General features: G+C 43.4%; 1 protein-coding gene across 1 annotated transcript in view; it reads left to right on the top strand.

The window, feature by feature from the left end:
- TBCB (tubulin folding cofactor B) overlaps positions 1-26703 on the top strand; it is a 182733-nt gene that overhangs the window by 98438 nt on the left and 57592 nt on the right. The window contains 2 exon segments of the mRNA XM_030219339.1: positions 10504-10695; positions 13158-13230. Of these exon segments, the coding sequence (XP_030075199.1) occupies positions 10504-10695; positions 13158-13230 (265 nt within the window).

Here is a 26703-nt window from a genome sequence, read left to right as displayed (position 1 = left end):
ATAATGTAAAGTTCAAAGGGAAGGTATGGAACCCCGGAACTAGGTTACTGGTATTGCTGTGGCTTTTAAATCTCTGTGGACACTGTCGTACTGTAAGCTAGTGTCCTGGAACGTGGGAGGAATTTCCTCCCCTATCAAGCGTAAAAAGATTCTCTCCCATTTAGGGAGGTTAAAAGCAGATATAGTATGTCTCCAGGAAACTAGACTGTCTGACCTAGAACATAGCAAATTGAAGCGGTCATGGGTGGGTGAGGTCCACTCGGCCTCTTCGGGGGCCCGAAGGGGAGGGGTGGCAATCTTGCTTCATAAAAGGTTAGCTTGTATCTCGGAAGTGGTATTGCGGGACCGCCTAGGACGTTATCTGCTACTTAAAATGTGGTTGCAGGGGCGGGAAATTTATTTTCTCTCTGTATATGCTCCCACACCGTATGATAAAACATTTTTCGCAAAATTGCTAAGGGAACTCCTGCCCTATGAAGGTGCCAACCTTGTTATTGCAGGTGACATGAATATTCTATTGGACCCGGGGGAGGACTGTACAGGGAATAGAAGCAGTGGGTTTCGAGGAAGACCAGGCAGGGTGTATTACATTCTTTTACTACCTCCCTCTCGGTGGTTGATGCCTGGAGGAATTTGCACCCGGGGGAACGGGACTATTCACATAGGTCGCGAGTTCATGAGACCTGGGTGAGACTGGATTATATTTTTGTGTCAACTTATCTTTTTCCATGGTGTCGGACCATGCCCCGGCATGGATAAAGTTAGAGGCCCCGAGTGGGTTTAGCGCTGAAGGGGGTTGGAGGTTTCCTAATTACTTGGCTAAGGATCAGGATTTCCAGGGCTTCTTGCGGAATAAATTGGAATCCTATGCACTTCACAATGAACAACACCATTCCAATCTGCAGCTTTTTTTGGTGCGCAGGTAAAGCAGTATTGCGCGGAGAAATTATTTCCTATGTGGTAGCCAAACGCAAGAGGATCGCGAATGAACTTACAGAGGAGGCTGCAGAGGGCAAAGCAGGCTTTTTTAAACCCTCCGACAAAAGATAAGGGGGAGGAATTTGTGACATTACAAGCAGCGATTAATTCATTATTGCATGAACAGGCACAGCGCCAGACAGTGTATCAAAAATATCATTTTCATAGATTTTGGAATCGTCTGGCGGGCCTTCTGGCGTGGCTGGTGAAGACCAGCGGTGGCAATCATACAATAGCAGCGCTGCGAGATAGACAGGGTAAGATAACAAATCAACCTGATCGAGTGTGGCAGATTTTGCGGGATCACTTTGAAAACTTATATAAATGGGAAGATCCGCCTCCTCGGTTGCAGGTGAGTGAATTTCTGACCCGGGCAGGGATGCCAAAGCTGGCGGAAGGGGCGGTGAGTGTACTTGAGTCTCCCTTACAATTTAAAGAATTGCAGCAGGTGATGAAAGGGTTGAGGCCTTTTTCGGCACCAGGTGTGGATGGGTTCTGTGGGGAATTCTACAAGATTCTGCAGGCTTCTTTGGGGGGGGGGGGGCCTGTTTGATTATCATCAATCAGTAATTCAAGAGGGTAAGTTCCCCGAGTATGAGAATACTGCATTGATATCACTCCTGCTTAAACCAGGCAAACCGTCGGAAGACCCTGAGTCATATCGACCAATATCCTTGATTAACGTGGACATCAAAATACTGGCTAAGGTCTTAGCAAACAGGTTGCTACCTTACATAACTGATCTGATCTGCCCTGCTCAGGTGGGGTTTATCCCCAAGCGACACTCAGTTTGCCATGTACGGCGAATTCTCCTTTCGATGGCACAGAGTAGATTTAGGGGCGATCCGGCAATATTGGTGAGTCTAGACGCAGTGAAGGCCTTTGACCAGGTAAATTGGGACTACCTTTTTCAGGTGCTGGAATGGGTAGGATTGCCTGAGGGGTTCCTTCGAGCATTAAGGGTGCTTTATGATGGGATGGGAGCACAGATAATGGTTAATGGGAGCTGGTCAATCCGGTTTGGTGTGGGGAGGGGGACTCGACAAGGATGCCCTTTATCGCTCTTTCTCTTCGACATTTCCCTGGAGCCTTTGATTCGCAGATTAAACAGCGCGTAGGGAATTCGGGAAGTGTTGGTGGGAACTGAGGAGATAGCTGCTCTGGCATATGCGGATGATATTATGCTGCTTCTTTCCGTCCCGGAGAGCTCTCTCAACTCGGCTCTGACACTTATAGATAAATTTGGAGCTCTGTCAGGGTTCTCTTTGAACCTGCAAAAATCGTGTGCTCTGGCTCTTGAGGCTGACTTGCAGCATTCCTGGAAGGGTGCGTTCCCTCTGCGGTGGGAAAACAGGGCCCTGAAGTATTTGAGAGTATTTCTCACTAGGGACCTGACTTCTTTATATAAGGCCAATGTAATTCCATTGCTTGAAATGACTAAACAGAAGCTAGCAGTATGGCAGGCTCTGCCCTTGTCGTTATGGGGCCGGATCGCTCTGTTTAATAGGATTGTGTTACCCAAGTGGCTATATGTGTTCCAGCAACTGCCGCTATTTTTGTTGCGGAAGGATGAGAGAGTGTTGGGCCGACTAATTCAGCCTTATGTATGGAATGGGAAATGCCCTAGACTTCCCCTGGGTGTACTGGTTAAACCACGTGAGAGCGGATGAATGGGTCTGTTGAGTATTCGGTCTCTTACAGTGGCATGCACAATGCAACACATAAATGACTGGTTTAGAGGCACTACAGAGTTCTCTCTAACTCCCATGGAAACTTCATTGTTCCCCGAGGTTCACTTTAGTCATTTGCTACATTCGGGGGGTGGTTTGCCTAGGCAGGCTTTCCTTCGCCACCCATTACTGGCTGCAATGAGGGCTACGTGGCGGTGGTTATGCTGGAGACACCACTTATCGTCTAGGTCTTCCCCCTTACTCTCAATCTGTAATAACCTTGCGTTCCCCCCGGGCTGGGGGTCTGGCGTGTTCGGTCTTTGGTCCAAAAAGTGTATCATTTATCTTGCCCAAAGTTTGGATGAGGAGCGACACATTAAATCATTTGCAGCGCTGATTCACCAGTATGGGATCTCCCCAGGGCACTACTTTGCTTACTTCCAGTTACGGTATTATATTTCCTCCTTGATGTGGACAGATTTAACGGAAGACATTTCTGATATACTATCAGATGCCTATTCATTGGGCTCGCAGCAGTTGGTACCGTTACGGTTTCATCAGCAGCAGTTGAAAGACACCATGGCTGAACTGGATTATGCCAAGCTGGCAAAAAGTTGGTCAAATGATCTCGGGAGCAAGATCTCGGTGGAACTGTGCAAAGCGTGCATTAAGAATTTATATTCGCAATGACTATCAATTTTTCAGCGTGAAAAACTTTATCGGTTCCTCCTAAGGTTCTATATGTCTCCGCGCAGAGCCTATCTGGCGAAAATATCAGAGAGCGGATCTTGTTTGAAATGTGGAGGAAGGCCGGCGACATTGGGACATAATGTTTTGGTCCTACCCTTATACGGAGCGGTTTTGGAGGGGTCTACTTAGGAGGGTAGAAGATATATGGGGCTGTTCACTGGTGTAGGACCCACTGCTTCTCTTCAACCGATATAAGTTCACATCAACTCCCCTGGTGGGTTTTAAGGGTTTTTTTGGGGATAGCTGTGTTTTATGGGATAAACACAGTTTTGAAGTTCTGGATTTCCCCTTTGGGCCCCTCTCTGCAATGGTGGAGGTACCAAATAATTCAGCAGATGAGGCTGGACAGATGTGAGGTTAAACAAATGGACAGTGTTCCTGGAGTCAGGTTTAGAGCTAGATGGGAAGCCTTTTGGATGACTCTCCCTCCGAAGGGGAGAAGTTATATTTTGAATTGCTAATCCACTCGGCTGTGCGGGATGGGGGGAGGGGGGGGGAAGAAATCAGTAAAAGTGATGACAAGACGTTGGTTTTGTTAGAATCACATGAGTAGATGCATGGTGACTTATTTTTGATTGACATGTCTTGTAAATTATGACGGTTTATCAATAAAATCTTTGAAATATAAAATTGTTGGACACAAAGGGGGTAGAAGGAGAAGTTAGGGAATAAGGGAGAAAAAGTTAAAAAGCTTTGGATGTTGTTCAGTAATGTGTTGCATTTATACAGCATGATTTGCTTGTGAAATTTAAGTGAAATGTATTGTTATGGTTTAACATGCTGAAATATCAATAAAAATCGTTTAAATATAATATGTAAAATTATAACCACAGAAAAGTGGTAAATGAAGTCCCATCCCCATCTTCTGCCTCTCCCATTCAAATTGATAGTCTGACTTGGTGGTACAGTCTAGTGTACTTGATGAGAGGAGTTCTTCTGGATCCCCTTCAGTGGGTTGTGCACAGTGTGGATGTGAGTCTCCATGGCTGGGGAGTGCACTGCCTTAGTCAGGTGACCCAAGGATCCTGGTCGTACTGGGAGGTGGCCTGGTCCATCAATCCTTTGGAGACTTGGGCGGTTCGAATAGCTCTGCAGGAACTTCAGCTGCTTCTCAAGGGGAAAGTGGTCAGAGTGATGTCAGCTTACATCAACAGGGCGGGATCAGGAGTCATGTGGTGACCCTGGAGGCAGCGAGTCTGTGGGAGTGGGTACCCATCTTCCAGGCCTTCTCAGTAGTCCACATTGTGGGCAAGGACACTGTGCAGGCGGACTTCCTTAGCCGCTCTCTCCTAGATCCAGGAGAATGGGAGCTGGGGCCTCAGGCCTTTCAGTTCATTTTGGACCAGTGGGGGCCCACACAGTTTGACCTGATGGCATCCAGAGTCAGTACAAAGGTGGAGCACTGCTTCTGTAATCAAAGGGACCTGGCCTCTGAGGGAATCGTTGCCCTGATTCTACCTTGGCTGGGGGAGGAGTCTTTGATAGGTCGATAGTTGCAAAGGACTGCAAGTCATCCTTATCTGGTCTTGCAGGTGGCTCTGGACTTGCATCACAGCTGGTATGCAGATTTCTGGTGCCTTCTGGTGGAGGAGTCTCTTCCGGTGCTAAAGGGCGAAGGTCTGCTCTGGCAGGAGCCAGTAGAAATGGAGGATCTGGATCCCTTCTGGCTTATGGTCTGGTCATTGAGAGGAGGCAGTTAGAGAAATGTGCTAAAGGACAGTAATGGAAGCGATGCTAAAGGACAGGATAGTGAATTTTCTGGAAGCCAATAAGTTGCAAGATCCGAAACAACATGGCTTTACCAAAGGGAAATCGTGTCAAACGAATCTCATTGAATTCTTTGACTGGGTGACTGGAGAATTGAATCAAGGATGTGCTATGGATGTAATCTACTTAGATTTCAGCAAAGCTTTTGGCACGGTTCTCCACAGGAGGCTCTTGAATAAACTGGACAGGCTGAAGATAGGACCTGAAGTGGTGAACTGGATTAGGAACTGGTTGACGGACAGAAACCAGAGGGTGGTGGTAAATGGAATTCGCTCGGAGGGGAAGGTGAGTGCCTCAGGGATCGGTGCTGGGATCGATTCTGTTCAATATATTTGTGAGTGACATTGCCGAAGGGTTAGAAGGTAAAGTTTGCCTTTTTGCGGACGATACTAAGATTTGTAACAGAGTGGACACCGGGGAGGGAGTGGAAAACTTGAGAGAGGATCTGCGGAAACTAGAAGAATGTTCTAAGGTTTGGCAATTAAAATTCAATGCGAAGAAATGCAAAGTGATGCACTTAGGAAGTAGAAATCCACGGGAGAAGTATGTGTTAGGCGGGGAGAGTCTGATAGTTACGGACGGGGAGAGGGATCTTGGGATGATAGTATCTGAGGATCTGAAGGCGACGAAACAGTGTGACAAGGCGGTGGCCATAGCCAGAAGGTTGCTAGACTGTATAGAGAGAGGTGTGACCAGCAGAAGAAAAGAGGTGTTGATGCCCCTGTATAAGTCGTTGGTGAGGCCCCACCTGGAGTATTGTGTTCAGTTCTGGAGGCCGTACCTTGCTAAGGATGTAAAAAAAATGGAAGCGGTGCAAAGAAAAGCTACGAGAATGGTATGGGATTTGCGTTACAAGACGTATGAGGAGAGACTTGCGGACCTGACCATGTATACCCTGGAGGAAAGGAGAAACAGAGGTGATATGATATAGACGTTCAAATATTTGAAAGATATTAATCCGCAAACAAACCTTTTCCGGAGATGGGAGGGCGGTAGAACGAGAGGACATGATATGAGAGTGAAGGGGGGCAGACTCAAGAAAAATGTCAGGAAGTATTTTTTCACGGAGAGAGTGGTAGATACTTGGAATGCCCTCCCGCGGGAGGTGGTGGAGATGAAAACGGTAACGGAATTCAAGCATGCGTGGGATAAACATAAAGGAATCCTGTGCAGAAGGAATGGATCCTCAGAAGCTTAGCCGAGATTGGGAGGCGGGGCTGGTGTTTGGGTGATGGGGCTAGTTCTGGGCAGGACTTCTACGATCTGTGTCCTGAAAATGGCAGATACAAAATCAAGGTAAGGTATGCACAAGAAGTTGCACATATGAGTTTATCTTGTTGGGCAGACTAGATGGACCGTGCAGGTCTTTTTCTGCCGTCATCTACTATGTATGTTACTATGGTGTCTCCATCGTGGTGTTCTCTACGCTGCTCCACTCCAGGAAGGCGTCTACATCCCTGGTCTGGTGTGTTTTTGAAGCCAGGTGCAGGGAACAATTTCTCTCCCCTTGAAGGACTCAGGTCCCTGATATCTTGGGGTTCCTGCAGCAAGGCCTGGATCAGTGCTTTGTGCTCTGAGCTCCTTGAGGGTCCAGGTGGTGGCAATTTCCAGGGAAAGGGCTAGCGCATCTGTGGCCTCCGCTTCATCCTACCCTTCCTCCATGGGAACTAAATTTGGTGCTGTCCGGGGCTCCATTTGATACCCTGCGATCAGCTTCCATTAAAGATCTTACTCTCAAGATAGTGTTTCTGGTGGCTATCACCTCTGCTCAAAGGGTTTGGAGCTGCAGGCCCTTCCATGATGGGACCCTTACCTTTCCTTCTCAGATGATTGTGTCCTTGCATATTGTTCACATCTTTCTGCTGAAAGTGGTATCTTGTGATTCAGGAGGTCTTCCTGCCCTCCTTTGGGGTGCAAGGTTTGACTTCTACAGCCTGGAGGCTCCACAAACTTAAGTTGTCCAGAGGATGTTGCTCCAGTATTTTCAGGAGACAAAAGAATTTTGTCTCTTACCACCTCTTTGTACTGTTTCATGGCCTTCAATCAGGACAAAGCAAAACAGCAAAAGTAGAGGCTGGCAAATGTGCAAACCAATAGGGAGATAATATCAAGAAACAGTTTATTCAGAATACTCATATCAAGGACCCGACACGGTCCGTGTTTTGGCGCCAAAGTGCCTGCCTCAGGGGTCACAAACAAATTTCTACAAAAAACAGGACAAATTAAAAAAAAATTTTAACATAATATTAAAGAGATATCAAATAATATATCTGCCTTTATGAAATATATAGCCAAACATATATGGACATTCATAAAAAGTATTGCACATCTGTAGATTTTATAACGATAAATTATATGAAAATTTTTTTTTAATTCATAATATATTATAAATATGTAGGCAGATATTATGGACAGAGAAACACCAAACAAATAAAAAGTAATAACTATCAAATAATGGCTGATAAGCGAAAGACATAGGTCAGGCTGATGAAACACTGACATATCTACATATATATTCTGATCTTATGGTGAAAAAATACATTTATAGAACTTGAATAAATAAAATATTTTAAAACATCATGATCCGACACTATTTAAAACTACATTATATTTAGTACATAAGTAATGCCACACTGGGAAAAGACCAAGGGTCCATCGAGCCCAGCATCCTGTCCACGACAGCAGCCAATCCAGGCCAAGGGCACCTGGCAAGCTTCCCAAGTCCATTTAGTAGTGGTTTATGGACTTGTCCTTTAGGAAATCGTCTAACCCCTTTTTAAACTCTTCCAAGCTAACCGCCTTCACCACGTTCTCCAGCAACGAATTTGCGTATTAATTATAAAAATAATTCAATGAAATAAAGTCAAACCTCTGAGAAGAAGTTGATTGGCTTGAATAAATCCTTTATGTATACACATGGTTATAAAAACAAGTTAATCCACTGTAAAGGGATAAAAAAAAATTTTAAGATACTACAAAACGATAAAATTCCTGTTATTTCATAAAAATGTAAATCAGTTAAAATGGACCATTCTATATATAGATCATCATCTTTGTACAAAAACAAAAGTGTAAAACATGTATTTATGTCTAATCAGGCAAATGCCTAAGTAAACTAATAGAATGTATCGTGCACTGTAATACCTAAAAATGTTGAATGTGTGTTATTCACATGAAACATTCCAAAATAGAGGGATAAAGGGTATATATCACCTATTAAACACTAGCTCACATTACCATCAAGATGTAAAGGGAACGAGAGAGCTGTACTGCACCCACCGTACCAAAAAATATAGCATTATAAATCAAATAACTGAAGGAATCATTGTGTAGTATAAATAAAATGCCTTCCCTGAAGAAAAAATATATATAAACATACCGAATGGATAGATATACAGAGGAAAACTACAACAAACCCATTGCACCAAAGACAAAAAATGTGACCAGCAAATGATTGAAAGACAGAACATACTCTGAGTCAAACCTAAATCAATAAAAAATGAAGCAAGAAAAAAATACTCCAAAAGAGATAAGAGAAATGAAAACCACAAAACAATCCTGAACAAACAAACTTACCAGAGAGAACAAAGAAACAGCCAACCGATCAGCAAGCAACACCTCATGACAGGAAACAGAATGCCAGGAAATGGCAGTTATTTAAACTAGTCATGCATATGTATGAACTCCTCGTTGAGTATGTAAATTATCTACCTAGGCTCAAGCAGAAATAAGAATGACGGCGTTGCACCAATAGTGAAACCAGTATTGTCCACTCAAAAAAAAAAATAAACAGCAGCAATGTTGTATATCTTTAAAAGTAATGTTGACACACAGAATAATTAAAATCATTTAAAAAATGAGTAAAAACAATCGATAAATATATAATAATAATCATTAATAATTGTTCTTAATACAAAAATATGAAGGAAAAATATTTTAGGAAAAAAAATGTTAAGTGAATTTATAAAAAAAATTGTCAAAAAAATTATATGTATTAATAAACCAGGATAAAAGTGTTGACAAATGAGCAAATGCTGATACTATTCGCCAAACGAGACAAAGAAAACCAATTTTCATAAAAAATGTATCAATTCTAAAGAAGCATTCAGACCATGTGGAGATAACGAATTTAAGAGAAAAATAATTCTTTGTTCCTCTTTCTTGGATTTGCACCTCAATCAGGACAAGCAGCCTCTATTCTGATGTGGAGCAAAGCAGCTATTGAGCTTACCTACATTTGCAGGAACCAGCCAGCTGAAGACCCACTCTACAAGGGCTCAGGTTGCTTCCTCAGCGGAGGCCTGGGTAGTTTCCCCTAAGGAGATTTATAGGGTGGCGACTTGGTCCTCATTCCATTCCTTTGCTCAGAACTACAGATTGGACTTGTTGGCCAGAATCCGCTTGGACATTGACAGGTCATTCGGGGGGCCTAGTCTTCCCCTGCCCAATAGATCTGTTTCAGTACATCCCATTTATGCAGAACGATGGAGCAGACACTAAGAAAGGAGAAGTTGTCTTACCAGATAATTTTCTTTAGTCAGTGATATAGTTCTGCAGTTCCACCCTTGGAAGACCTCAGCCCAGGTTCTCTGTGCTTCCTTTTCAGTTCTTAAAAAAAGAAAAAAAAGCCAGTTTCCTATTGTGATTGGCAGCTATGTATGTTTCCTATGATCTGGTATATGAAGGGTAGCGAGTGCCACTCTGTGGTGTTTTGCTCACTTGACTGTCATTGCGGCTGCAGTAGTTGATGGGGCATGGGTGCATTACAAAAGGGGCCTTCTACTGCTTTGGCAGATGTATACTGGATTGTTCCAGGGAGCACCACAGCTTATATCGGTGATGTCACTGGTAGAATTCTGTTTTCTTTACCTCCACCTGCTGGCAGGAAAGGATAACACCCATTTGTGCAGAACGGTGTGGTGACTAAAGAAAATAAAAATTTCCAGTAACACATAATTTCTTCTTTCCTATTCTATTTATTAAAGTGGTGTATCTTGATAAAGTTTTTATATCTAATCCTTACATTTCATTTATTTGATATTCCTGTTAGGAATAGATGAAAGCAGTTGGAGAATGAGCAGTTGTGGGTTTCCCTAATGGTTCCAAATAACTTTTGATAATTCAGTTCATATAAATCTGTAATTAAAAGAAAAAAACAGCAGATTACAAACGTGCAAAAGTGTCTAGATGTCAGATATTAGCTATTGTAAAGAGGAAATTCAAATTTTTGTCAAATGGGATAGGATAGCTTTGCTAGCAATTTCTTTTGAAATTGAAATAGCAATCATTTAGCTTAGTCTGAAAAAGTTCACTTTATGCCCCTTTGCTTTGCTTTAAGATTCTGTCCGTGCTTTCCTGAGACGGAATAAAATGGGGAAGTTCAACGAAGAAGACATGGCAAGTAGGGAGGCTGACCAGGAGCAGAAGTTGGCAGAGGAGAGAGATTTGATAACAGCCATCACAGTGGGTACGCGATGTGAGGTCCATATAACTGGACAGTCAACAAAACGAGGAACTGTCATGTATGCTGGTAAGTCATACCACGTTGTGTACTAATTAAGTTGGATGATTTTGGAGCACTTGCATTGGCCATTACTATATATACTTAAATATGCACTGTATTTCATAAAGTGGTATATAAAACCAAAATGGTTACAAATTGTCTAATTTCTGTAGAATTTACTGTTGCTGGTAAGAAACAACTAGGCATGTAGTGGAAGGGAATACTGTTTTTACAAATACTGCACAACTTTCTACTCTTGAAACAAATTGGGAATAGTCAGCATATCTGCCTGATTATCCTCACTGCTTTAGATTCTTGTCAGTAGATCTGGCTTGTCTGCTATGTTTTAGGTGGCCGGGGAGGCAGTGGGTGGTGGAAGACAAATACTGATGACAATGAGACAGGGAATAGTAGAGGAGAGCACCACTTGTTTATGATTGGAATGGGGCAGTCAGTGGAGGGGGAGAGAGTAATTGGATATGTTACTTTGAGGATTTTGCAGTGCCTGTATTCTGATCTAAACAGTGTAATTTTCCAAATAAACTAGATCTTCAGATTTGTGTTAATAGCGTGATCAATGTGCATTACCTGTTTGTCTTCCCCAACACGCCTCCCCCGATAATTCAGCATGGCCCTGTCATTCCCAGTCACCAGCAACATCTCAGCATGGCCACATCTGTCTCCCTTTCCTCCCCACCCCTCCTTGTTTGTTTGCATGGCTGCAGGACAGCCGCAGCAACAACAGAAGGCAGGCAGATTCGGGGAAATTACCTTGTAAATGCTGCCAGTCTCAGAAACAGGACGTAAGCAGCAGCATATACAATGCAGTCTCCCCAAGTCTGTTTTCCTTCTGTTGTTGCTGCTGTCCTGTGACTGTGCAAACCGGAAGAAGCAACAGCCTGGCTGTATAAATAAACAAGGAGGGATGGGGAGGAAAGGGAAACGGACATAGACATGCTTGGATGTTAGTGGTGGTGAGGAATGGGGGCGAGAGATGGGTCCGTGGTGGTGAGAAGAGGGGTGTAGAGATGGTGCTATACAGGATGGTTGGGGTACGGGGAGAGACAGGGCCATGCTTGGATGATGATGGTGCGGTTTGGGGGAGAGATGGGGCAATGTTGGATGGTGATGAGGAGTGGAGATGGAATGATGGCTGTGTGGGAGTGACAGATAGGTGGGGTGATACAGGATGATGTTGGTGTGTGGGGGGTATGGGGTGATACTGGATGATGGGGCGAGAGAAGGAGGTAATAAGCTCTAGAATTTGGTAAATATAAATCTTACTGGATTTTCTGTAAATATTTCTGAAATCACATCTGCTAAATACTGTAATCCAGTGGTTTAAAAGTGTTTGTGTGACATTTTCTTTAAAAATGTGGGGGTTTTCAATAGCTAATGTCCAAAAATAGCTTATATGTTAATTGAGATTAATATTGTTTGTACGGTTACAATTAATCACAATTAGAATTTTTAGTTTGAATACTTTTTATTGATGACTAGGTATTAACAACAATTGTCAAGAAATACAATGTGTGAATACATAGACAAGTAATTGTGGTACAATACCGTTCAGCTCGTCATCAAAGATTTTCCTCAATTTTCCCCCTCCCATCTCCACCCTCTCCACCCCCATGTGCATTTGCAAGATAACATAATCAATAACAATCACCTATAAAGCTCCTCCAAATAATGCAAATCAGGTATACCAAGCATGGGAGAGTTCTGACTCTCCCCTCTTGACAAATGAAAAAGAAAGTAAAAATTCTAAATCAATTTCCCCCTAACTCATCCCTTAAATCCCTATAATCCATCCCCCCCTTCCCCACCCAAAGATGAACGAGAATAAAACAGAGACTGAGAAACCAAAAGTGGACTTCCACAGTAAGATCTATAAAGGTAGAGTATTAAGAAGTAGGCTGCGCGCTCGAGGAGAGAGGTTTTGGACAAAGGGCTCCCAGACCATCCAAAACCATTTCTTTTGCTTTGCTGCGAGACAGACAGAGCGGGCTTTCCAGGTTAATAACTGAATCACATTATGCCAATGCCACTGATTAGGAGTATCTCTCATGCACCGTGTCTGCAAGATACACTTCACACCCACCACACATGCTTTATAGAGAAAACATCAATGGCCCTAACAAAAAACTGGGGAGGGGGGCAAAGTCTGAGGGCAAAGGGAACAGTGTTTTTATATACGAAAGTACCTGGTGCCAGTAATCCCGTATAGTCGAGCATTCCCAGAGTGCATGAGAGAGGGTATTGTCTAGTATCCCGCAGGCCCCATATTGCAAAGAAGGGGTACTCCCAGCACAAAAATCACAATTAAAATTTTTAATGTTCTGTAGCCCTAAAATACATTGCAGCTCAATTTTGATGAGCCAACTGATGTAGAAAAGATTGCAACTAGATATTGAAAAGAACAGGTAAAATCATTTTTACCAACTTCCAGAATGAACAAATTTTTTTTTTGTGTGCTTTCCTGTTTTCAGGTCTTACAGACTTCAAGCCAGGCTATTGGGTTGGAGTCAGATACGATGAACCTTTGGGGAAGAATGATGGAAGGTAAAAAGATGTTGGATTTGTCTCTTGAAGTTATGCGCTTGGTCAGATCTACCAATTAGTTTTTTTTTGTTGTTTCTATGTAGTGTCGGTCTGGAGATGTGGGCAGCTGCAGGAAAACAGGCTACTTTTTTAGTTGCTTGAGAGCTGCTATGGGTTTCAGTACAATACTGCTTATAAAGCTAAATACAGTGTTAAGTAATTTGTTACAAATTTTGAGTAGAGGAATGTGGTAGCCGTGTTAGTCCACTCTTAAGGTTATCAATAGAAATCAAACAAAATAAAACATGGAAAAGAAAATAAGATGATACCTTTTTTATTGGACATAACTTAATACATTTCTTGATTAGCTTTTGACGGTTGCCCTTCGTCAGATCGGAAATAAGCAATTCCATATCATCAAGCTGATCAATCCATAGACTGGTGGGTTGTGTCCATCTACCAGCAGGTGGAGATAGAGAGCAAACTTTTGCCTCCCTATATGTGGTCATGTGCTGCCGGAAACTCCTCTGTATGTTCTCTATCTCAGCAGGTGGTGGTCACACACAGCAGCAGCTCTGGCTAGGCCTCCAAGCCTAATTTTTAGGTTTTGTTGAGTGCCTGGGGTTGAGGGCTTTTTTGAGCAAGTGCAAACCTGGTGGTGCCAGGTCCCTCCTTTTCTCCCCCCCTCCCGCTGGCTCCGTTAAAAAAAAAAAAAAATTTTGAACGTCCTTAAAGGCGTTTATTTCGACGTTTATTTAAACGTTTATTGCAGCTACTCACTGGGACACCAGGTCGTTACAGCTCGGAGCGGACAGCAGGTAATTTTTACCTTTTTATAGTGGGCAGGGGGTTCCCCGATTTATCTCCACGTGGCATATGGCGTCGGAGGGCGTAAAGAGTCGCTCCCCGGATCGCTTGGGCGCTTCTAGAGGGGATGCGGGGGTCTTAAAGCCTGATTCGCCCTTGTTGGGTGACAGTTTCGTGACCGATGAATGTCCCGGTCCTTCCTCCGGCGTGGCGATTTTTCCCGCCATAAACGCCCATCCCCCGCTCCTCGCCTCCGCCATCTTGGCCGGCCACGCGGCTCGGACGGCTTCTTCTTGGGCCGCCCTTGAGGTTGGAGACATTAATGCCATGAACGCCCTTAATTTGGGCGACGGCACAAAAGCGGCTAAAGTTAAGCGCCGTTCTTCCCGCGCGGCTCCTTCGCGGAGTGTCGCGCCGGACGCCATTTTGGATGCGCAGCATGTCTCTCCCCCGCTCTTGCGAGCGCCGGTTGAGGGTGCGTCTAGGGCTGTTGCCCAGGCTGCGGAAGTACACAGTCTGGGGGGTTTCTCCCCCGAGTTTGTTTTGCTGCTGCATCAGGCCTTCCTTATGCAATACGCTGCCCCGGCTCCCTCGTCTGGTAAGAGGTTGAGGTTCCCAGAGGTAAACGCCCTCGGGTTGATTCCCAGGCCTTGGAGGACTTTGTCTCCTCCGATGTAGATGAGGGCAGCGTATCTGAGGTCTCCCAACGGTCCTTTGCGGATTCCTTGGAGGAGACGGATCCCCGCTCGGATGGAGCGGATGACCCCTCTGCAGCGCGGCTTTTTAGCTCAGAGGATTTGTCCAACCTGTTGGTACAGGCCATGGACACTTTAGATTTCCTCTCCGGAGGACGTCTCTCCCTCAGCCCCTGTTGGCTCTGCCATTATGCTGGGGACGAAGCGCCCGCCTAGAACCTTCCACGTGCATGATGCCATGCACACCTTAATTGCGGCTCAATGGGATGTCCCGGAAGCGAGCCTTAAAGTGGCTAGGGCTATGTCCCGCCTCTATCCTTTGACTGAAAGTGAACGTGAGGCCTATCTGTGGCCTACCGTGGATTCTTTAATCACTGCGGTGACTAAGAAAACGGCGTTGCCGGTGGAAGGTGGCACGGCCCTAAAGGACGCCCAAGACAGAAGATTGGAGGCGGCCTTAAGGTCGTCCTTTGAGGCAGCTGCTTTAAGTTTGCAGGCCTCAATTTGCGGCTCCTATGTGGCCAGGGCGTGCCTGACTATGGTGCAGCGGGCTTCCCCCTCGGATCTTTCCTTGAGGGCTGATTGGCCGGCCCTGGAATCGGGCTTAGCCTATTTGGCAGACTTGCTGTATGATGTCTTGAGGGCCTCAGCGAAAGGCATGGCTCAGACAATCTCTGCGCGGCGGTGGCTTTGGCTGAAACATTGGTCTGCTGACCACGCCTCTAAATCCCGTCTGACTAGATTGCCTTTTAAAGGCAAGCTGCTCTTTGGGGTCGAGCTGGACAAAATCGTGACCGATCTCGGCATGTCTAAGGGCAAGAAGTTACCAGAGGTCAGGGCTCGGGCTAGTACTTGCCCTGGTACCTCCAGAGGACGGTTTCAGGAAGCCCGTCGGTACCGCCCGGGCAGGTCGGGCTCCTCTGCCCCCTCTTCCTTCAAGAGGAACTTCTCCCCCAAGCAGCATTCCTTTCGCAGAGACCGCCGTCCCGGAGGTGTCCCCTCCGGTCCTCCCCCAGGGTCTCGTACCCAATGACGGGGCCTTGGTCCACGCCCCAGTGCAGATTGGAGGACGGCTTTCCTCGTTTATGGGCGAGTGGACCACAATAACTTCAGACGCTTGGGTGCTGGAAGTCATCAGAGACGGCTACAAGCTAGAGTTCTGCCGACCCTTAAAAGACGGGTTTGTACTCTCTCCCTGCAAGTCTCCGGTCCAGCTGTGGTAGTGCAGCAGACCTTGAACAATCTGATCCGCCTGGGGGCGGTCGTTCCGGTGCCAGAAAATCAGCTGGGCAAGGGATGTTACTCCTTTTTCTTTGTGATACCAAAAAAAGGAGGTTCTGTACGGCCTATCCTCGACCTCAAAGGGGTCAATTGGGCCTTGAAAGTTCGGTACTTTCGCATGGAGACCCTCCGCTCTGTTATAGCGGCAGTGAAGGCAGGAGAGTTCCTGGCATCCTTGGTCTTCAAGGAAGCGTACTTGCATATTCCCATCTGGCCTCCTCATCAACGCTTTCTGCGTTTTGCAGTACTGGGCCGACACTTCCAGTTCAGAGCCCTCCCGTTTGGGTTGGCTACTGCTCCGCGGACCTTCTCCAAAGTAATGGTGGTCATCGCGGCCTTCCTGAGGAAGGAAGAAGTTCAAGTCCATCCTTTTCTGGACGACTGGTTGATCCAAGCCCCCTCTTATGCAGAGTGCGGCAAAGCTGTGAACCAGGTGGTTGCTCTTTTGAGCTCCCTGGGGTGGATCATCAACTGGGAGTAAAGCCAGCTGCGCCCGACTCAGTCCCTGGAGTATCTGGGAGTTCGATTCGACACCCAAGTGGGCAGAGTGTTCCTGCCAGACAATCGGATTGTTAAGCTTCAGGCTCAGGTGGACTAGTTCCTAGTAGCCTCTGCTATTCGGGCTTGGGACTACGTGCAGCTGTTGGGCTCTATGACGGCCACGATAGAAGTAGTGCCCTGGTCCAGGGCTCATATGAGACCACTACAGCAATCTCTGCTGCTGCGCTGGACTCCGATGTCGGAGGATTCTGCTGTGCGCCTTCCCTTGGACCCAGCAGTGCGCAAGGCGCTGAGCTGGTGGACGCAGACAGACAAGTTGTCTGCAGGAATGCCTCTGGTGACCCCGGAGTGGATTGTCGTCACGACAGACGCCTCTTTGATGGGCTGGGGAGCCCACTGCTTGGGAAGGACAGCGCAGGGGCTCTGGTCTCCTGCAGAGGCAAGTGGTCTATCAACCTCCTGGAACTCAGAGCCATTCGGTTGGTGTTGTTGGAGTTCATCCCGGTACTGGTGTTGAAGCCTGTACGGGTCCTGTCGGACAATGCCACGGCTGTGGCCTATGTCAACCGCCAGGGAGGTACCAAGAGCGCCCCTCTAGCCAAGGAGGCCATGAATCTATGCCAGTGGGCGGAAGCGAACCTGGTACAGCTGTCAGCGGCCCACATTGCCGGAGTCATGAATGTCAAGGCGGATTTTCTCAGTCGCCATACCTTGGAGCCCGGAGAGTGGCAGATATCTGCTCAGGCGTTCTTGGGCATCACGAAGCGCTGGGGCCAGCCGAGCCTAGATCTGATGGCGTCATCGGCCAATTGCCAAGTGCCGTGCTTTTTCAGCAGAGGACGGGACCCTCGATCCCTGGGAGTAGATGCTCTTCTCCAACAGTGGCCGACACAAGAGCTTCTCTGTGTTCCCGCCCTGGCCCATGTTGGGCAGGGTGCTAGACCGGGTGGCAAAGCATCCCGGCAGGGTAATCCTGGTGGGTCCGGATTGGCCCAGACGTCCCTGGTATGCGGACTTGATCAGGCTCTCAGTCGGCGATCCTCTGCGGCTGCCAGTGGAGCAGGGCCTGTTACATCAGGGTCCCGTGGTGATGGAGGATCCCTCCCCCTTTGGTCTTCCGGCCTGGCTATTGAGCGGCAGCGTCTGAGAAAGAAGGGCTTCTCAGACAAGGTCATCGCCACTATGCTGAGAGCAAGGAAGCGCTCTACTTCTACTGCTTACGCCAGGCTTTGGCGTATCTTTGCAGCGTGGTGTGAAGCAGGCTCACTTTCTCCCTTCACTGCTCCAATTTCTTCAGTGTTGGGGTTCCTGCAAGAAGGTCTGGACAAAGGCCTGTCGCTCAGTTCCCTGAAAGTTCAGGTAGCGGCTCTGGCTTGCTTCAGAGGCCGCCTGAAGGGTGCTTCCCTGGCTTCGCAGCCAGATGTGGTGCGCTTTCTCAAGGGAGTTAATCACCTGCGCCCTCCTCTGCACTCAGTGGTGCCTGCGTGGAATCTCAACCTGGTGCTAAGAGCATTGCAGAAGCCGCCTTTTGAACCCTTGTCGAGGGCATCTCTGAAAGACCTGACGTTGAAAGCAGTCTTTTTGGTGGCTATCACTTCAGCCAGAAGAGTTTCCGAGCTCCAGGCACTCTCATGTCGAGAGCTTTTTCTGCAGTTCACTGAGGCAGGAGTGACTATTCGCACAGTGCCTTCCTTCCTGCCCAAGATTGTTTCTCGCTTCCATGTGAATCAGCAGCTCTGTCTCCCTTCCTTTCGTAGGGAGGACTACCCAGAGGAATACTCTGCTCTCGATTTTCTGGATGTGAGACGAGTCATCATGAGATACTTGGAAGTGTCCAATGATTTCCGGAAATCGGATCATCTGTTTGTCCTGTTTACAGGTCCTCGTAAGGGTCTGCAGGCTTCTAAGCCTACAGTGGCAAGATGGGCAAGGAAGCCATTGCAGCGGCTTAGGTGGCCGCGGGGAAGGCCCATACCTTTGCCAGGCATTACCGCTTGACTGTGGCTGCTCGGGCGGAGGCCCGGTTTGGAGCTTCAGTGTTGCGGTCAGGGATTTCTATGTCCCGCCCTGGGTGAGTACTGCTTCGGTACATCCCACCAGTCTATGGATTGATCAGCTTGATGATATGGAAGGTAAAATTATGTATCATACCTGATAATTTTCTTTCCATTAATCATAGCTGATCAATCCATAGCCCCTCCCAGATATCTGTACTGTTTATATTCTGGTTGAATTTTAGGTTCAAGTTTAGCCTTCAGTTACTTCAGGAGGACTTCGTGTTCAAGTTCTTCTTTCACTTGGATTCTTCAAGAGTTGAGACGAGTTTGTGTTACAGTGAGCTGCTGCATTCCTCTCCCCTCCGTTTTACGGGGCTGGATTGAGATTTAAATTCTGCCGGCACTCCCTCCCGCTTCGTGCGGCTGTAGGGCAGCTTTGTACCCCTCCCGCTTCGGCGGTGTTAGGGTCAGTCAGCTCCTCCCGCGGTTGCGGTTGCAGGATAAGCCAGATCCCCCCGCATCGGCGGGTGTGGTGTCCCTCCCCCGCTCCGCGGGGATGAGCTGGACGGATTCCCCTCCCCCACTTGTGTGGGGATGAGCTGGGTTAATTCCCCTCCCCCGTTTCGGCGGTGGTGAGCTGGGCAGAGTGTCCCTTCGTGGGTGTAATTCTCTAAGTGCTGAGTCCTGTGGATGGAGCTTTGATATCGACATACTGAGGAGTTTCCGGCAGCACATGACCACATATAGGGAGGCAAAAGTTTGCTCTCTATCTCCACCTGCTGGTAGATGGACACAACCCACCAGTCTATGGATTGATCAGCTATGATTAATGGAAAGAAAATTATCAGGTATGATACATAATTTTACCATGTGCTAGCTGACAGTGTATATAAGTGAAAACATTCAAGCATTACTATGACAGTCTGACAGGGTGGGAGGATGGGGGTGGGTAGGAGGTATGCATGGGGACATCAAAGCATATCATTGATATTCTAACAGGATAGGTGAGGGGAGGGTGATCAACAGAGAAATACAGCTTTATGGTTTATAATGGTCTAGGAACCCCAGATTCTTTCTGTTGGGTGTTAAAATATTCAATCATTCTGACTTCAAAGGTCTTACGTTCTTGTATGGTTTTAAAGTTACCTTTCAGGATTCTCACTGTGAAGTCACTGGTACAGTGTCCTGGTCCTGTAAAATGCTGACCAACAGGGGTGGGATATTCAATATGATTGAATATTTTAACACCCAACAGAAAGGACTTAACAAGGATCGGGGGTTCCTAGCCCATTATAAACCATAAAGCTGTATTTCTCTGTTGATCACCCTCCCCTCACCTATCCACTAAAAAAGGTGGTATCTTATTTTCTTTTCCATGTTTTATTTTGTTTGATTACAAATTTTGGTAACCTAACAAAATGAGTTACAACTGCAATCTGTAATGAAACAAAATGATCAAATTAATTTTCAGCTGTAAAAGTAATGAGATTCTGTGCCTCGTTATTCGTTACGTTACGTTTTCACTGGTATCAAAACTACTACCCTTCCCCCACATTCCAACATCCAATCCTTCTGCCTTCTCGGCCTCCCATGGTCCAGCATCTCCCCACCCCTTCCCCCACCCCTTTTGAACTCTTTAATCTTATCTTTGTATTCATCCTGTTTCTGGTAGGGGTGGGACCTGGCAGAGGGAAGGCTCTAGGGCCAGTGATTAGTAACGGTTGTAAATTGCTTCCACTATAGAGCAAGGTGACATTAAGATTCAGGAGCATAGGGCATGACAGATGTTGGCGACAAAAGGAACATAAGGCACAGAGAAATGATAGCAGGCTGATTATGCTGTGTAGCAAAGTTTTGCAAAAATTATGTTTGGCTGCATATTTTCAGGGGCCATGTAATTGGGCAGCTGATTCAAAAGGCACATTAATTTTATTTTTTTCTGACATCACAGTTACTAACACAAAACTCACAATATTGGTAGTCTCTAAATGTAGATAGCATAAACATGTGTAGTAAAAAGATACCAAGAAAACAGTATGTGACTGAATATTGTTACATTTAGCTGAAGTCTATACTCCAGAACCAAATTTACCTCTCCAAAAGTGAACCTTAGAATGATTTTTGCCTCTTGTGACAAAAGCCATAGTCTCTAACCAAGCTAGGTGTAGTCCCTGCCCCCAAATCACCCATCATTATTTCGTTCTGTCTTTCCTGATATCTCTTTTCTATTGCTTAACAATAAAACACAACTGGATAGCAATTCCAATATAGTCACAAGTTATACATCCAATATATTAAGCAACTATTTCACTTACAAAAATCTTTATTCAAAACATTTTCCAAAGCATAATTCAATAAATCAGTAAAATCATTAATCAATATACTTGCTCCTACAAAACATACATAAATGGATATAAATCTAAAAATACACAAAACTAAGAACTTTCAAAAAAAAATCAAAGCTGATGAGCAATACAAGTCACACTTTTTGAAAAAGATTAGTCCTTCGATAGTCCTTCAATAATCAACAGTCTAAAAATACTCGGAGTCACAATCACAGTACTATATAAGCCACATTGAGCCTGCAAATAGGAGGGAAATGTGGGGTACAAATCTAACAAATAATAACAAACCCGTTATAACTTATTTCAGTTGAATATAATTTTCTCACAAAAAAAAGGCAGGTTAACAAAAAGATTTCCCAGCTCCTTTTCAAAATTCCATCAATTAGGAGACAAGACAATCCAAAAACTAGCTTGAACAAAAATGAGTCAATAAAAAGAAAAAGCGCTATTTTCCTTATGATAGTATTTATCAAAGAAATGTGCCTTTAATAATTTCCTACATAACACTTTTCGAATAAACAAAGGTAACAAATTCCAGATCTTGCTCGATTGATAACAAAATGAGTTTGTTTCAGCACAACACCTTTAAATGTTGGAGAACATAAACTCAAAATTGAGCAAAAACATGAAGACAATCTAAATAAAAGAACTGATAAAAGCTGAATTATGGAAAATGAACAGAGACCATGTAAAGCTTTAAAAATAAAACATTCCACTTTAAATTCAGATCTGATGCCTACTGGCAGCCAGTGCAAACCTCTCTGCAAGAATGTTGCTGTTCAAAGTTATTTGCTCTATTAATCAACTTAGCTGCTGTGTTCTGCATTAGTATTAAAGGCTTGGGAAAATAGCCAGACTTTTATCTGGTTCCTGAAGTAAAGGTATTCAAGTTAGACGTCACTTGTCTTCATTATAAAGCATACGGGACAGATTTAAATAGCTCAGTATACTTTGGAAAAGAGTGGGGAGAATATGATAGACATTTAAATATATCCATGGCAAAAAAAAAAAAAAAAACCTGAAAGAAAGCTCTAGAATGAGGGGGAGTAATCTAAGAATATACTTTACAGGAAGGGTGGTGGATGCACGGAGCAGTTTCCCGGTGGAGGTGAAAGGGACTGTTGAAATGTAACTCCTATAAAATAAATTCAAATCTACCAAAGGTCAGTGAAACCAGTCTTCTATTTTAGAATTGCATAAATAGCCTGTTAACAGGGAGGAAACCCCAACAGGGCCGTTGCTGTCATGGTAGGTTCTCCTAACTAAAATCCAAAATGGATACATTTTTATAGCCTAATAATGCACAGATGATGTAATGTATCCATTCTGTTAATGGATAACAAAATAGAAAGATCAGGGGTTAGACAGAATACACAGATGTCCAATTCCAGGACTACAACATGTTTTCTTAACTATAAACAAATCACTTTGGAGCCTAAGAAGAAAGCATTCCTCAACAGCTAACTTACCTTTAGCTATTTGTTTAGCATCTTCAATACACATAAATTGGCCCTTCCTGAGACTGAGAGAACAAGTTGGTCTCATATAATATAGCAACACTTTTTGCTGTTTTTCAGAAAAGAAATGAACCTTTAGGTTAACCACTACCACAATTCCCTACGCTTGTTCATGTTGATGGGGAGAAATGAAAAATAGACTTTTACTTCAGCAGATTTAGCCCATACGCAGCAGAGCTTTAGAAGTGTTAGCTCCCTTTTTTTTTTTTCTCTCTCTCTCTCTCTTTCACACAGACCCGTGAATAAAAGATTCAATTACTCTCTCTTCTTTAACTTCCAAACAAAAATGATGTTTACTTACAGTTTCTTCAGATAACTATTTACATCATACTTGCAGTAGACATGGTAAAACTACTGAATACAAAAATTCTGTCAGTTGGTTATCATACAGCTTGAAGAGAGATTGCTAACACCATCTTATGCTGACACAGACTGACTCACTCTCAGAGCAACTAGAGTGACTCGGACACACCCACAAGACATTACACTATATCCAATGACATCATAGCTCATAGAATTGTTGACAGTTAATGCATGCAGCACTTGTCTTTCACATATTCCTACATACCCCTTCACATGCATTATTGTCCAACAATTCAATTTTTATATATTTATTTATATACATACAGTCCTAGCTTTTCTCGTAGATTTTCAAAATTTCTTACAGCTAGCGGTTTCGTCAAGATATCAGCAATCATTTGGTCAGTTTGTTTATATTGCAAACTTATTACTCCTTGCCTTGACAATTCTCTGACATTATGGAATTTTGTTGCAATATGTTTTGTTCTAGACTGTACCCTGTCATTTATTGACAACCTTATACAGCTTTGATTGTCTTCAGAAATCTGTATCGGTCTCTGCTGTTCTATACCAAAATCTGTACACAGTTTTTCTATCCACATTAGTTCACGACATGCTTCAGACACAGCAACATATTCTGCTTCTGTGGATGATAAACTTACAATGGTTTGTTTATGACTTACCCATGAAATAGATGTTTTTCCATACATAAACACATACCCACTTGTGGATTTGTAATCTGAATGATCTCCAGCCCAATCAGAATCACAGTAACAAATCAATTTCTGATTACTATTTACCGGAATCACCAATTTACAGTCAATTGTACCTTTCAAATATCTTACCACTCTTTTTACAGCAGTCCAGTCAGTCTTAGTAGGCTTGTTCACTCTTCTACTTAAATTCCTACAGCATTCGCTATATCAACTCTGTAAGTGGTAGTTAGATACAAAAGTTTTCCTATTACAGATCTGTATAGAATATTATCTGGTAATGGTTCCCTTTCAGTTTCATCCCTCTGAAAATCTGTGGTCATAGGTGAACCTACTGAGTGTGCTTCCTGCATACCCATACTTTCAATAAGATCATTAATCTTTTGTTTCTGACTTATTAAATAAGAACCATCTTTCTGTTTTTCAATATTCATACCTAAATAGTATGACACATTTCCAAGTTCAGTTATTTCAACATTCTGATTTAAACACTTTACAATGTCTTTATACTCTTTTTCACTTTCACTTGCTATAAGCAAATCATCTACAAATGCTAAAATGTACACACAATGACCTTCCTTTTGTCTAGTATACAAGCAATTATCTGCTTCTCCTTGCTTAAAATCTAAATCAGTTAACATTTCATGCATTTTCTCATTTCAGCATTTTGCACTTTGCTTTAAACCATATAAACCTTTGTTCAGTTTACACACTAAAGACTGTTATTTGTATCTATGAAACCTTCTGGTTGTTTCATATACAAGTCTTCAGATATATCTCCATGAAGAAATGCTGTTTTAACATCTATGTGTTTCACTTGCATTTTCTTTGATGCAGCTATGCTTAGGAGAGTTCTGATTGTTGTGTTTTCACTACTGGTGCAAATACTTCATCATAATCTTCACCATATTTTTGAAGATAACCTTTTGCTACCAGTCTGGCTTTATATCTTTCTACTTGTCCTTGTGCATTTCTTTTCAACTTAAATACCCACTTGCATCCTATGGCCTTTTTGCCATGGGGTAATTCAGTTAAGTTCCATGTTTTGTTTTTATGCAACGCGTCGATTTCATCTTGTGCAGCTTTTTTCCATTCTTCTGCTTCTTTTTCAGACATTTGATCAATTTCATCCCAAGTTAAAGGTTCTTGTGCATCATCAGAAGTTGTTAAATAAGATAGTCTTTGGGGTGGATTACCTCGATTTTCTCTGGATGAGCGTCTGACATTTTGTTGGTCTGACCTCTCCGTGTCATCTGAGATCGAGATTCTATCTCCAATCATTTCCCCTTCATCAGTGGTACTGTCTTCAGTATAAACACTTTCTGTATCTATTTCATTTTCCTGTTCCTCATTAGAATCAGAAAAATTATTATCAGACAATTCTGGTGTGTTAGTGTTTATAATCACCGGGATATTGATTATTGGTTTCTTTTCATATTCTGGATGATAAGGTTCATTTGGAATTTTCCAGTCTTTATCAATTTTTTTATTTTCATCAAAATATGTGATGTGTTTTACACCAACAAATCCAGTGTTTAGATTTAGAATTCTATAACCTTTGTGACCTGAATCATAGCCCACTAGAATTCCTTTTTCTGTTGTGGAATCCAGCTTATGTCTCTTCTGTTTCGGCACATGAGCATATGCTGTACTTCCAAATATTCTTATATGTGACAGATTTGGCTTTTTACTATGCCACATTTCATGTGGGGTGCAATCAGTCCCTTTTGTAGGTAGTCTGTTCTGTAGGTATACTGCTGTGAGAATTGCTTCTCCCCATAATCTCTTTGGAAGATTACTATCAGATAGCATACATCTTGTCATTTCTACAAGCGATCTGAACTTTCTTTCAGCTACAGAATTTTGTTCTGGTGTATATGCAACTGTCTTTATGTGCTGAATACCTTCTTGTTCTAGAAATGTTTGTATGGTTTGTGAAGTAAACTCACCACCGTTGTCAGTCTGTAGAATCTTTGGTTTTTTATCAAATTTATTGCTTACCAAGGCTACAAACGTCTTTAACATATCAGCAACTTGATTCTTTTCTTTTAATAGATAGGCCATACAGTATCTAGAGAAATCATCCATAAATATTAATGCATATTTGTTATTCCCTAGTGATGGAATATTAAATGGTCCACATAAGTCACTATGTATCAAGTCCAGTATTTTACTACTTCTTTTTCCTTTATATGATGGAAATGAGGGTCTTACCCCCTTTTGAGTAATACAATCTATGCATTTTTCCATCTTACCATTACTGGCACTTATTTTTATGCCTGTTGCAAGTTGCTTACTTTGCAGCTCCAAGATCACCTTTGGATCTCTGTGTCCCATTCGACGATGCCAGGTCTCAAGATTACATTCTGTATTCTTCTTTGTTTTTATAAGATGTGATGATTTACCTGTAATGTTTAACTTATAGACATTGTTATTCATATAACCTTCAGCATAAATTTCATTACCATCAGAAATTGTACATTTACTATTTTCAAAATGAATTGAAAAACCTTTCTTGTCTAATGCTGATACACTGAGCATATTACAAACTGCTCGTGGAACATATAAGACATCTTTTACAAGAGTTTTTTTTACTCCATCTGATACTATGCATTTTAAATGTCCATTTCCTTTTCCTTTGATCATTGTTGAGCCAGCATTTGCTGTGTGAAGACTACCATCTTCTGGTCTCATATCTGTGAAAAATTCTTTATTATTGGTTATATGTTTTGTGCTGCCAGAATCTAATATCCAACTATTTTTATCTGAAGTGTTCTTCATTATATTAAAAGATTTTTCTGTCATTATACAGCTCTTATTCTTACTGTTGTCATGGTCATAATTTTTTCTTTGACCATGCTTATTCTTCATTGGCTTAAATGAGCTAGAAGGGGTGTGGTTTTTCTTGTTACAGTATTTTGATACATGTCCCTCTTTACCACATGAATAGCAAATCAGCTTGTTTCTGGGCAGGCTTTTTTCATTATAGCTCCGCCTCCTACTATGCATCGCTGAGAAAAATGTTTCATTCTGGTTAATCTCTCTTGGTGAACAGATCTCCTCTGTTATAATACATTCTTGTCTAAGCTTAGAGACAGCCTGTTCAAAAGATTGTCCTTCAATTGCTTCATTCACTGTCCTGAATACTTCAAAACTTTTAGACAGAGATGTAAACATAAAAGCTCTCTTTAAAGCATCGCAGATAGGTATACCCGATAATTCTAGCTTCTTAAATAATGACATTAAATGTGTTATATGATCATTACATTTTTTCTTGTCATTCAACTTCAATTGAATTATTTCTGATAACCATATAGGCTGTTGTTTTGTATATGAAG

The sequence above is a fragment of the Microcaecilia unicolor genome, chromosome 11 (genome assembly GCF_901765095.1).
Source record: "Microcaecilia unicolor chromosome 11, aMicUni1.1, whole genome shotgun sequence".
Lineage (NCBI taxonomy): Eukaryota > Metazoa > Chordata > Amphibia > Gymnophiona > Siphonopidae > Microcaecilia > Microcaecilia unicolor.
Note: the sequence above shows the minus strand (reverse complement) of the source record. Positions and strands in the feature narration are given on the sequence as shown.